The sequence below is a fragment of the Fistularia commersonii genome, chromosome 34, assembly GCF_037954325.1.
Source record: "Fistularia commersonii isolate RoL2024-O1a breed Wild chromosome 34, RoL_Fcom_v1.0, whole genome shotgun sequence".
NCBI classification, from domain to species: Eukaryota; Metazoa; Chordata; class Actinopteri; order Syngnathiformes; family Fistulariidae; genus Fistularia; species Fistularia commersonii.
Genome location: NC_141317.1, coordinates 1,458,152 through 1,472,563, shown reverse-complemented (window position 1 = coordinate 1,472,563; position 14,412 = coordinate 1,458,152). Strand labels below are relative to the sequence as shown.

The 14,412-nt window shown below is 38.5% G+C and overlaps 1 protein-coding gene across 1 annotated transcript; it reads left to right on the top strand.

The window, feature by feature from the left end:
- The first annotated feature begins 593 nt into the window (after positions 1 to 593).
- On the top strand, positions 594 to 2,881 carry LOC147214157 (chymotrypsin-like elastase family member 2A). The gene is made up of 8 exons (XM_086141732.1): positions 594 to 656; positions 768 to 856; positions 952 to 1,049; positions 1,498 to 1,617; positions 1,733 to 1,869; positions 2,080 to 2,225; positions 2,339 to 2,491; positions 2,779 to 2,881. Exons 1-8 carry the CDS (start codon positions 620 to 622, stop codon positions 2,794 to 2,796), a joined length of 798 nt encoding a protein of 265 aa, XP_085997858.1. The 5' UTR covers positions 594 to 619; the 3' UTR covers positions 2,797 to 2,881.
- The last annotated feature ends 11,531 nt before the right edge of the window (positions 2,882 to 14,412 follow it).

Sequence of the window (14,412 nt, the reverse complement as noted above, 5' to 3'; positions counted from 1 at the left end):
GCTTCCCTGCGCTGGTGGACGGCAGCCGACTTCTCATGGTTCATCCATGATGGGTTTATTGTAGAGAACGAACTTCCCCACGAGGGATCAATAAAGGATAAAATATTATTATTATTGACAATTGTTGTCAATGTGTGAAAAGTGGAACGATCATTTAGTTATCATGATGACATTTACCAACTAGTTCCCTCCCTTCCCTTCTAAAACTGCAAGACCTAGATTATGCATTATGTATGCTGTTTTTATGGTGTATTAGTACATGGAAATGTATTAATTAGCCTTTTGTCACGTTCCCCAACTTTTTCTTCTTTTCATCTTCTGATTTGTTTGGATACATGAAAATATATTTGGAAAAAAAATAGATGTTAGAGAGTGTTCTCAGTGATGAGTGTGACCTAACCAACTGGGTCATCGTGAGACATATGTGAACTTCCCATCCATTCAGGTTGAGTTTGGTGATAAGGTCTATTCAAGGATATCTGCTGTATTCTTATCTCCAAGGTTGGTTTATTTTTCCTATCAGGGTTCCAGGAGTATTTTGTTGCATAATATAAATGTTTCACAGAGTTGCTATATAAAGGGGACCAGTTCTCTCCGAACCTTTACTCAAGAAGTCACAATGAAATTGCTGATCTTGGCTTTGTTTGTTGCTGGTGGTAAGATTTGACCCAATTATTCAATTTTCTAATAGTATATTTACATTAGTGACTGACTGGACTAGAGTGAATAGAAATTTCAGCACAACATTCTGCACTTCCATCTTTCAGCCTACGGGTGTGGCCTGCCCACCTATCCTCCCATCCTTTCCAGGGTGGTTGGTGGAGTTGATGTTCGTGAGAACAGCTGGCCTTGGCAGGTTAGCACAATTTTCTCAGTTAAATGATGGATCATCTAGACATATTTTTGAAATTTGCATAGAATACATATACAACAGGTGGTTGCTCTCCTCAGGTGTCCCTGCAGTACAGGAGTGGCTCTAGATACTACCATACCTGTGGTGGGACTCTGATCGCTAGCCAGTGGGTCCTCACTGCTGCTCACTGCATCAGGTGTGGCTAAAAGTTACTTGCAGCAAATTAAGACAAGAATCATTTTACTTCAGTAAACCGGAGTTACAAATTCTCCTTTTTATTGTTTTGCTTACAAGTGGTGAACAATGTGATCAATTGTTATGTTATATTTGTAATTTTTTTTTATAGTTTTAGTTGGATGGGGATATTAGTAATATGGATATTGCACTCAAAATCAACTGCAGTAAAGCTGTAAAAATGTAAAAAAGTATTTTTCAAATTTTACATGCATTTTCACAATGGGTGCAGGGATTCATCAACAGGAAAGTATAATAATAGGTTGCATTTTGCTACATATTTGAAGTAGATCAATGGCTAATGACTAATATTTATTATAATATTCAAGAATTGTGTCAGAACTAAATAGACCACCAACATGTTTTTTATTGATCTGGGCTTTAGTTTGATCTTTTTTGTCCTTTTGCAGCAACCTGTCCTACAAGATATACTTGGGAAAACACAATCTGGATTACGATGAGGCCGGATCCGTCGCCCTGGTTCCGGAAAAGATTGTCGTTCATGAGAACTGGGACCCGTACAGAATCCGGTTGGATTTCTTCTTAACTCAGCACATATAGAACATTCAATACCGCGGTGACATTTGTATACGATTATTGTATATGAAGTTCTGATTCTAAGTTGCAGTCGTTTCCATGCTTTAGTAATGACATTGCCCTGATCAAGCTGGCTGAACCCGTCCAATTCTCTGATACGATCATGGCTGCTTGCCTTCCCACGTCTGGTGAAATTCTGAATGACGGCGCTCCCTGCTACGTCACCGGCTGGGGTCGGCTCTGGAGTGAGTTCTTTTTAAGCAATAGAGGAAGTTCTATCAGTTAATATGATGATATTGTAAAATGACTTTCCTGTCTGAACTGCTGTGAATTTTTAAACATGTTTTGATCCTTCATAAACTGCCTGCTTTGCTGAACTGTATACGTGCTTAGTGTAGCAAGATAAATGAGATGAACTTGGATCTTAAATATGGATTCTCTCTGTCTCTCTTAAGCCGGAGGTCCTCTGGCTGACAACCTGCAGCAGGCCCTGCTCCCTGTTGTTGGCTATTCTACCTGCACCCAACCTGACTGGTGGGGCAGCCTGGTCACCAGTAGCATGATCTGTGCCGGAGGAGATGGAGACCTTGCCAGCTGCAACGTGAGTCACATCATTCACATATCACAATAACCTGTTTCTGTTTATTCAGATCCCATACATAGGAGCATATATCCTTATATTCATCAAATGTCATGTTTCTCTCACCCTATAAGGGAGACTCCGGTGGTCCCCTGAACTGCCAGAATTCCGATGGCTCCTGGGATGTCCATGGTGTGGTGAGCTTTGGCTCCAGCCTGGGTTGCAATTACCCCATGAAGCCCTCTGTCTTCACAAGGGTCAGCGCCTACATCTCTTGGATCAACTATGTAAGTGGAAATGCAAAGGAATTTAAGATAATTCTAGATAAGATTCAATAGTTGTTCTTTTTATACTTAATAAATCAAAAACGAGTAACCATTAAAATTCAATTTTTCAGTTAATATTTAAATGGTTATATCAACTGAAGAATAAATTTTCAGTTATTTAAACAACATACGGACGACAATTTGTTTGGAAAAAAAGCAGTGATTCTTGCCTCAACTGAAATTCAAGGTACTTCCTTAACCTGCAAATAAGAAAGTGTAAGCATTTCCTTTTGCTTTTTATTTTCCAGGTGATGGCCAGCAACTAAGATGCTGATTGGTGTCAGAATATTCTGCATCTTCAATGCATCTTATCATCAATAAACATTGGTCTGTTTTGAAAATTAGACATAACTCTATATTTTTGGGGGGTCAAATCAATGCTATCCTGGAAAAATTAATGAAAGTCTTTCACAACGATAACCCCTTTGTTTCCAAAAAAAATTGTAAACGTTCCCTGTTAACAGTGTTACCTTGCCATATAATATTCAGGTTCTGCATTTTCTTCTACATCCGATGATCTCATCATCAGTATTCAGTATTTTTGATGTAAAAGCTGGAATGAAAAGGCTTTTACTGTCAAACGCACGTGAACCGATCAAAGATACGAATAAAAATGTGTTCACCTGTATTTGATTTTACTTTGATGACGGCAAAAATATGATGTGTGAAAATGTAGAAATTAGTAATAAAGTATAGATGAAATAAAATAAATTTAGTTAATAAGTCTCATATGATAATACATTTGGCCAAATAAAGGCTTGCCATTGGTTTGAAGGAAGTCCCTCTGTCAATGAGATTTGGATTTCACAGAAATTTCTTGACATTCAATTAGCAGAATAATGTTAACAAACAAATATAGACATTTGAGCGACACAGCTACCTTTGGGAGTAAAATTGTGTTTTTAAAGATATGCTGGTTAAATAAATCAGAAAATGCACCAACCACTTTTTGTTTTTATTCCCTTGTTGCTGACAAATATATCTGTCAAAATTGCTTTCTCCATGAAACCTTTTTGCTGAGGGTCAGGATTCTGCTTCAGTAAATACCAACACAACCATGATTTACCACAATGTCAGAAAACCTCAAGTTTTTAAAAGATCCATTGGTGAGATTTGGTTTTACCAACTTAAGAGCAGTTAAAAAAGGAAAAAGGTCCCTTTCTCATGGCTCACCACAAACTTGGGCTACAGTTAAAATGAAAGCTTTAATAAAATGGCCAAAGGCACACCATAAAGGCACACCAACTGCAGCAAAAAAATGACATAAAAGGGAGGCATTTTTACATACCCCTGAGGAGACCAGGAATCATACAAAGAGGAGAGATGAAGGGAAGAAAATTATTGTTCTTTTCATTATTGGAAATCACTGTGGAGCATACTTTCTATGTATGGATGTGTGCATGTGAAGGATTAGCAAAGGTCAAGGGGACATGGAAATATTGATCTCGATTGATGAATATGAATATCACTGAGAATTAAGGAAAGTGAAGCTGAAAGATAACAATAATTTATGGAAATGGAGAGATGACTGGAGAAAGGAAAGCAAAAGGAAAGGATGTTTCAATATGTCAGTGATAGAGAAACAGACAAAAATGACGAAAAGGAATTAGAAGATAAGACGGACAGTGTGATATGAATGGTTAGTCACAAACACAAGCATTATGGAAGAGGAGCCCTTACAGTAGTAAAAGATTTTATCCAACTCGAAAACTACATTTTAACTGGAGCTAGATTTTATTTTTGTGAAACCTACTTATTTAACTACTTTTATTGATTCATTTTCATTCCTTCGGGACTATTAACACTCAGCAAGAAAATTCTTGAATCAATTCCAGGGGTTGACTGTGGCCTTTCAGTGTGGGTTTGCATATTCTTCCTGTGACTATCATGGTTTTTTTCCCTCTAAGTCCTCAGTTTTCCTCATACAGTCCAAAAAGAGGCAGTGGATTCATTGAAAAATTAAATACTGCATTGTTCATAGGTGTGCAGGAGAGGGAGATGATGTATGTTTCATATGTGGCCCTGTGATCAAGTGGCCACTGGTCCTGGGTGTACCTCATCTTTTAGTTGGGATTTGCTTGCCCTGACCCTGAACAGCCGAATGACTCAAGTCAAGTCAGATTTTATTTATGGAGAGCCAAATCACAGAACAGCTGACTCATGACACTTTACATAAAGAACATGTCTGGACCACACTCTTTAAAATGATTCACCAACACCCAACATTCGCTTATGTGGACACATTTGGCCCCGGTGGCAAGGGAAAAAAAACACCTTTGATGGAACAGAAATCTTGGACTGAATCTGAGCTCAATATGGGTGGCCTTCTGTCTCGACCGGCTGGGGTAGATGGGGAGAGAGCGAGAGAGAAGGAGAGGCAGTTAGAAAACAAGAGTGTGACAAACGTAGAGAGGAATATGAGGGTTGGGAGGGACTGGCACAAATGATCTCCTACTACTAATCACATTTTCAGCAAGACAGTAAATGACAATCGGTGAAATCATGGGGGTACAGCTTTAATATTCATAAAAGAAAGAACATTGGTGGATTGCTATTGTCACTCTATTTATGTTGTTGTTTAGTTCTGGTTGTGTATTTTTCACCCTTACTGTTCCTTTATGCTGTCCACCATTATCCCTTAGGTTGTTGCTATTGTTGTTGTTGTTATTGTTGTTGTTGTTGTTGTTGTTGTTGTTGTCTATTTATTCATGGAAGTCCTGCTGTCTTCTGTCTTCTGTCTCTGTATTGATATTTATATTCATATTTACTTTTTTGACATTATTTGACATTACTGTTATGCAACCGTGACAAAGGAATTTCCCTGATGGGCATCTTATCTTATCTTATCTTATCTTATCTTATCTTATCTTATCTTATCTTATCTTATCTTATCTTATCTTATCTTATCTTGGAGATATGAAGTTACTGTTATAGACTGATGAAGGCAGGTGAGTGCAGGCAGAATAGGAAGAGCGGAAGGAATGAGAGAAGTACATCATGGGAAATTCCTCATCAGAGTAAGACTTTGGCGGTATAGCTATTGAACTTTTTCAAAAAGAAAGGTTTTAAGCCTACTCTTAAACAAAAAGAGGGTTTCTGCCCATGGACTGAGATTGGAAAATAGTTCCACAGAATATGAGCTTGGTAAGTGAATGTTCTGGCTGCAGTTCTGCTTTGAGCAACTTAAGGGACTACAAGTACCTGTCTGTCCTATTAGCGGAGAGATGTCACTGTGATATTGATGATCGAAAATTGGATCAATCCTGAACATAGTTAAGGTCAAACAGGACCACCTCTAAAACTCAAAGACTCATCATATGAAAGATGTAAATGATCAGATCTAAAAGTCAAAATAAATGTATATTTTTCGATATATTGTAGCGAGTCATGAATGTTGGGGTTTATGATTGTGATTTTGAGGTCACTGGGAATGATGTGGGTGTGTTTTGGGGTGCAATGGATTCTGTTTTTTTTTTATCCGGAATTGAGTGGGAACAGTTAGTTATATTGCTGGCTCCTGTGGCCTATTGCTCATTAAACAGACATTTCACTGTCACCCGGGTGTTTTGCTGACTAAAGCGCTACAATATTTATTTTTAGACATACATGTACGAATGAGACGGTTTTGGATTAAACAGTAATTGTTGAGGATGATGACTGATAAATTACAGTACATTCATGCTTAAAATTATTGCATACATTAGTACCTATAATCCCACCTCAAAGCAATCATTTCGTTGGCAAAAATAAAAAATAAAAATAAGAAGTGCACAATTGTAAATAAAATCCCCAGATTCAGTTGACAGGGACAAGATGTGACCACAAGATGGCGACAGGTTATTGTATTATGGTCTGCACATAATGAAAAGTCAGTCTTACTGAAATTCACATTTGAAATAGGATTTAATTGATTCAATTAATGTGAAGCTTGTGTCAATCCAGGGAATTGTGAGTCAGTCCACTGCGACCCTATTGTAATGCATAGTCTACAAAATGTGATTATCCTCTCTGCTTATGGATGGGCCTCTGGCACATTTGCGCAATAAAAAAGTTGTGAGACACAATTGCAATTCAAATATTAATTGAAAAAAAAGTACGAAAATATAGCACAGATAAGATCAATATCCTTGAATATTATTGTTTATAAATCCTTGTGAAATGCATGGGCAGGCATGTGTTTTTTTTTTAAATTTGTAGTGTTTCTATTTTTTTTTTTTTTTTACATTTTAAGTTTCAAGGATTTACAAAAAGAACAAAAAAAAAATGTAACCGATTCTTTTTGACGAGAAACAGCCGACACTGTCGAAACGGCTGGCTGAGCTTTGGACACCGGCAGGTGTGAGGTTACAGTTCCGTATATTGTACCGAGCCAGGAGTAATGTTGAACAAATGTAACCTTTCAGCCTCCATGTTGCAGTGCTGAGATGTTTTTGGCAATTCTGAAAAATTCCAGGATTGCTGTCTCCCACTTGGCTTTGATTCTTGCCCATCTTGCCCATGTCTAGGGCTGGTAGGCTACTGAATGCTACACGTGTTGTCTGCACGTCGGAGTTAGCAATATAGTCTATGCATTTATATATAAAGGCTTTCTGTGAGGCAGAAGCGTCACAGAAAGAAAGTCCTAGATTCATTCTTGGGGCCTTAATGGGGTTTGCATGTTCTCCCCATAGAGTTTCCTCCAGGTTCTCTAGCTTCCACCTACAATCCAAAAATAAAATAAAATGAAATAAAATAAAATAAATACACACACACACGCACACACACACACACACACAAATACACACACCCTCTGAGTTTCCTATACAGCCATTAGATTTTACATGGAGTTCATGTGCCTTTAGTCTGGATGTTTCCACAGTCCAAAATATAATTACCATTAACTGATTGTTTGAAGGGCTGTGTGTGTGTGTGTGTGTGTGTGTGTGTGTGTGTGTGTGTGTGTGTGTGTGTGTATGTGTGTGTGTGTGTGTGTGTGTGTGTGTTTGTGTGTGTGTGTGTGTGTTTGTGTGTGTGTTTATGTGCCTAAACCCTTCAGGATGTTTCCTGCCTCATGCCTCTTGATGGATCTCAGCTGGGATTACTTCAAACCCATTGGTGAAGGTGAAAATGTTACTGAAAAATGAAGGGGTACATTTCTTCATATTCGTAGTACCTGCTGAGAAAGCAGATTGCTCATCTTTATTCAGTGTTGCTCTGTAGCATTAAGATATCAGAAACTTGACCAGATGACAATCTCTTAAGTGTCTCTCACTGCGTAACTTTAGCAAAGACTTTGACTTTACACTCTTGGCTGTGCAGGTCTCCTCTTTGACAAATGATACAATTACACAATTTCATTTTATTCTTGTATAATACCAGAATGAAAGACAATGGAGGCAGCAGTAAAGTATCTACTCATTCTGTCCTTTGTATCATCAATACTTTCTTTGTAATGTACAACTCAGAACCTTTTGACTCCTTTTGTTATTTCACTTTAAATCTTTCAGCTTCAGACCCACTTGCCCAACTTAACTGTCTATGACATTACATTATGGATTCTCATTTGCATTTTAACATTGGAAATTGTATAAACTTAGTACAAATTAAATCTACACCTGGTGTATTTTAGGGGAGAACAATAAGGCATCTTTTAATTTCACCTCTCCAACCTCTCAAGTTACCATGTATCAAGTAGCAATCAGACTCTGAGACCAAACAGAATTAAGGAATTATCATAAAAGTTGTAATAAATGTTGCCATTCTTTGATGCTTATATTTTATTTTTTTCTCAATCGGGATTATTTGCTGATTGTCTTTAAATACATATGTAAATGTTCTTGTTGTTGCCTTGCATTCCCACTTTTTTGAGGTTTTGTTCAACTGTTGATATATAAAATGCCTCACTTTGTCTGAGCAGTGGTATGTCTCTTCTGGTTTTATGAAGTGAGTAATCTGTCATACAGCAGATCTGGGATTTGGTTGTCGCATACCGCCTTCAGCATGCATTGGTGATGAAGTGGACAGAGGATAATTTCAGCAAAGTAGGAGTGTAAATATTAGTTCTGAATTACTGCTATGATGACAAAAATACTTCTACATATTTAAATGTGACAGTCTAGAGGAAAATATTACCTTTATCGCCATGGGCTCATTGGAGTTGCTGATGTCATCATCACCTTGTGACTGTGTGTATGTATTGGGGAGTGTGTTAGTGTGCAGTGAGGCAGACTCTCCCGTGTGGGCAACAGGGGACAAAGTAGTCTTTATGCAGTGTGCTGAGCTGCAAGGCAGAAACATTGTTGAGCATTATAACATTCGGTAACTAAACCCACATGTTCCAGAGTGAAGGACCGACAAACACGGACAGATTCTGCAGCTCAACATCAGGATTTGTGCCCTTTTTTGACTCCAATGCAATCTTCTTGTTCAGTATTTTGCAATTTCTATTAGGAGATTCAAATCAACAACAGCAGGTTCCATAAAAAATGCAGTGAGAGGCAATCATCTTAGTGAAGAAAAAAAATGGATGTGATGCATTTTAAATAAACCGCAAAATGTAATTGGCATTCTACCACATTTCTGGAGATAATAGAATAATATAACTTTAAAACATGTTGTTTAAATGTTCCATTGACATCTGTAGTGAAAACAAATTTTGTAACATATGACAAGAATGGCATCAATACTAATTGAGCACTTGTTGTGTACACTCATACACAGACTCTGAAAAATTTACAAATATTGAGAGGTACTACATCTGATCCCTGATGCAGTACTAGTGTTCCTGCTAGCAGCAAAAAAGAGCCAGTCAAAAGTTACATCTTCCGCCATCTGCCGATGTCATATGACAAAGATGCACATGTGGACTTAAACCACAAATGTGATGGTTTATACTGCATGAGTGTTTGCCGCCCTGGGTACAGACCCACATGCACCCATATGGATATTTCTTATCATGATGACACACTTTATCATGTTTGTGTCATGTCATCGGTCTATTCGACAGATGAGTATGTATAATAATAAGGCATGTTTAAGCGCTGACAAAGCCAGCTGCTGTCTGGGTTCCATAGACCTTGCGAGGCTGCAGGGGGCACCCCTGTTCCCTGTTTTCACAGTTAACTTATTCAGTGTATTTCCCCCATCTGCTTTGATTGGATGTAGGAAATATGCATCCACTGCAACAGGTATCATAAGTAAATTGTGCTAAAACTATAATAAAATTGTCTTTGACTGTTTTAATAGCTTTTTGTTGTAGTAGCTCATTTACTACTACAAACTGATTCATCAGCACAGTAACACATTGCTTGTTTACACGGAATAATGTAATGCCAGCTAAACATACCTTTCAGCCATCCTGGAACAGGGGCGTGATTTGTAAACACAACAGTTCCGGTTTTCCCTTTTCACACAGTTGACCTGGTGCCCACACTCACTCTCCCCATTTGGTCTCATTTGGTAAACTTTTACAACTGCAGCACAATATTTCCATCCTGGAAAGTTGTGCAAAAAGGATATTAGTGGAAAAAAAGAAGCTATCTTTCTTTTTAAAATTTTCACATATTCAAAGTACTGTGTATGATGTGGCCGTTTAAGGATGAGTTTGTTAGAAAGAGCAAACAGTTGAAATTATAGAAAAAAAAAAAATCTTCTTTGTTTGCTTTGTTTCATACGTCCCACTAATCAGTACTACATGACTAATTTTCAGCTGAATTTTCGGGAGTCATATCTGAATGAAATTATGCAGTAATAATTGTCTTACATAATAATTTATTCCACTGTCATTGCTTTTAAATTAGCACATTTGAAGGATTTTGGTGTCAAGTAGATGGCTCATCTGACTCAAAGAGCATTCATCTGGGGAGCATCTTACAAGCTGTTCCTGAAATCCTTTTGCAGTTAAGTCAATCAACTGTAGCTCCTTTAGAAACTGGAAATTAGGGATATGCACACCGCTAGTTGTTTGCTCATTTCACAAATGTGAAACATTGGTTTGCCTACTTGCAAACCAATGTTTTCAGAATCTATTGTTATTATGTAACTTGGGGTAACTTGGAAATTCCCTTTAAGTCTACACTCAGCAGTTCTATTTGTATAGCACATGTATGAATAGACCCTTTCTGTTTACCAATAAACTCCACGGGATGCATTTGACCTATAAAGACACATTCTGCATCAGGTGGATTTTTATTGGAGTGTATCTTTCCAGCAAATTTCTTTTGCACGAACTACCTGAAGTAATAATTGCCCACATGGGCTGTAAATCCCAAGAGGTTTTATACGACATTGGTCGAACAGGTGTGAGGTAAAATGAGGTTGTTGATGGTAACGGTAGTAACAAAAAAAGTGAAAATAGACAGATGAATAAATGGAAAATAGAGAGGGACAAGTGTTTCTTCTTCCTCAAACAGTGTAGGTTTTCCATTGATTCTGTGTGTTTCCTATTGTTGCGTCAATGCCACTGGTTGACTTTTTCCAGAAGAACTGTTTTTGTTTAATGGTGTCTGTCTGTTTTATTTGTAAAATGGTCAATTTTGGTGTTTTTCTCAATGAAAATGCTGTGAGAGCTGGAACTAATGATTCACTTCTGGGGTTCAGTGATGTGTTTCCTTCTTATCACAATCCAATTAAGTTTTACTCTTCCCCAGAAGATGGAACTTTCCTAATTTGCACAGCAGTAATTAGGGAATAAGTTAGGTTTGATTTTTCAATGGATTCTCTTCAGTTCTCAGATTTTGAGGTAGTCTTCTTTCCTCAAATACTTTAAACTAATACCGGCCTCCTAAGGGGTCACCTCTAATTAAATGGAAAGTGGTCAATATTAGCCATGCATGGAGCCACTAACAGTATTTAGATTAGGCAGCCCCTAAGGTTAGGACTGAACCCTTGACCCAAACCCACTGGCCCCTTTTCCTTCTTCCTGCATATGTTTGTTCATACCTGTTTAGTTAGTTTTGCAGAATACTTTTCAATTTTCCACCTCTCAAACCTACAATATGAATTCACTGCTCGGATGTGCACTGATTCGGGCTGAACTCAACAACAAAAGGTGAATTGTTTATTTGAGGTTCGGGTAACCTATGCGTTTGTAGTTTGATGGTAAAAATTTAGCCAGTAATCTTTGTTTGCATTGTTTGTGTGTCTCATTTAAAGCCGAGTAAATGCTTGATTGTTAATATGCTATGTATCCACTTCAGACATACTGATAATGGTTTCCTTTTGAAGTTTTGGAGCCGTGTGTCAGGGGGCATGTTTGTACTATTGCAGCTCCCCTGAGAGCCCATTGTTTGCAGACCTCACAGGTTCCTCATAATCTAATTGGCCATGGATGTCTCCGCTCAGGACCTTTCTCCATGCTCTCTGGATTGACAGAGCCGTTCGGGCCTTGAAACCTCGCTTGTCTAAATACAGCTTTGTTTAATTACAAGAGGGGAGTGCATGCGTATCACCACACATAACTAATACATTCACCCCTTTTCCTCACCCTACATAAGTGCAAAAAAAATGTCCAGACCCTTTGCAGATAGTCTCTGTCCAAACAGGAACAGGACTTTTGGTCTTCACCCATCTTTATCCCAAAGCCATTAAGCAGCTTTCTCTTCTCTTGTCTCTTGACCAGTGTCATTGCTCCCAGTGGTTCTCTATCCAGTGTAAACACCACCACATCCTACTGTGGTTTTATTTACCCCACACTTCCCTGATCCTTGCCACCACTGCCACCCCCACCCTCCCATCCCTAACCAATCCCTGACCACCATGGCCTCTACCTCTGTATTGCGAATTACCAATTCCAATCTAATTTATGGAATATTTTGGAGGTAACTGTATACGGCGGCAGGGGAGATAACATCTCCAGGCCCCTGTGAAGGACAGGAACTCTGCAGTGTGCGCTTAATAACATAAACTGCTGAAAGAGAAGCTGGGCCGGTGCACTGGCAGAGGAGCAGGCCGGTGATATGGATAGAGAGAAAAAGAGAGAGAGACAGAGAGACAGAGGGGAACCAGTGTTCTGGGGTGGGGTAGGGGTAATTGAGACCATGTGAGCTTCCTCCAGTGGAGGGATTAGAAAAGAAACGGAACTCTCTTAGCCCAAGATCGCTTTCAATTAGATGCGCCCAGAGCAAGGGTACAGGAGAGACAGGGAGGGTGAGAGACCAGCATGACCCATATGTGTTGGCGAAGAGGAGAGGAAAGGTGAAACACAAGTTAGAGTTGTTCCCACTTCCTCCTCTCCCTACATGTCAACGCTGTCCAGATCATGACAGTACAGAGTAGACAGTAGATCCACGTTGCCATCGCCAAGTGACATCGTTGGCTCGGTCAATTTGGTCAGTTTTATTTTTTTCACCTGTAACCCGCAATTGCTGTCGTGCAAATCCCAACCTATTGGGTTAGTTTTCCATTGCAGCGCCTATTTTCTCCTGCTTTGGCCATTGAAAAGAGGTGGGCAGAATCCCTCGCTCTCATCCTGATGGACACTGCTATTAAACTGATCAGAAACATGAGGTATAACTAATTGACCTGTTATATGTTACTGTCAATATATAAAAACAATAAATTGTGCTGCCAATCTAACCAACCATTGGGAATGTACAGATTCTCTTTTTTTATACATTGATCATGACATATACCCTTCAGGCACAGCTCTAGATGGACCTCATTTGAACAAGTAGACATTGATTAGTGATTATGCAAATCTAGATATGCAAAATGATCAGTCAACTTGTCAGGCCAAATCAATCACCTCTGGTTGTCCGCTCACTGAAGACACTTCACATCCCTCATCCGGATTCCATATGTATGGGCTGGAATAATTCCTGGATGATATTGCCAAAATGCCCGAAATAACTACAGATGCTTAACACCAAGGTACATCAAGGTACCTGATGTGTTAACATTTCTCAGTGATGCCATGAGGATAGTATCATAGTAACCTATAATATGAGGCTACTATGAATCAATCAAGAAAAATTCCAGGTTATACAAACTCTTGGTATGAGATGGCAGCTGTTGAAACTGAATACAATTAATTTTAGGCACAGTTTGGTCCAATGTGCCAGGATCCTGTTTTGTTGTCTTTAAGAGAAGCACAAACCATGTTTTCCTTACCTTACCTTACCTTACCTTACCTTACCTTACCTTACCTTACCTTACCTTACCTTACCTTACCTTACCTTACCTTACAATAACAGCCTTGTGGAGCACTGTGTGTGCAGCGTGAAATTAACATTGCCTGCCCCACAGAAAGACCTTGAGTCTCCTTTAACAAATGGCAAACTATCAATACATTGTAGTGTTAAAATGTCATAGCTAATCTATAGATTTACATGAGAAGCGGTTATTAAAATTATTTCTTCTGAGACACAAAATGTAAAGACAAGGATCAGATCTGACTGTCATTAATTGCCACATGATCTGTTAACCATTCACACAAATATATGGGAGAAATTAAAAATCAAATTAAAATGATCATTCATGAAAAATGTTGAAGAAAATAGTCATGACAAATGTAAAAAAAACAACAACAGCAAAACATCAAAAGAATGCAAAGGCTAAAACTCAAAGACACCGCATGATAGTTTGAAGGAAAAAAAAAACAACTTTCACAGCACAAAGTGAGACAAAGCCATATGTCTGGACTTTTAACGTTCAGAAAAAAAATACACCAATGTACTGGTTTGTTAATGTTTGATTGCAATTTGATTTGCTGTAGCTTATGTTTACAGTAAGTAGTTACCCCTGCATAGCCCCGTCAATGCAAAGTTAATTTGTAAAATGTTGCCTTCAAGAGCAGGCAGAAATGCACTTCAAGTCACTTAATATGAGCCCTAAAGTAAGTTGATGAGCCTGAAACTCCCCACTGATGTTGCAACAAGGCATCACTTCATTCGCCGTCTTCCAGA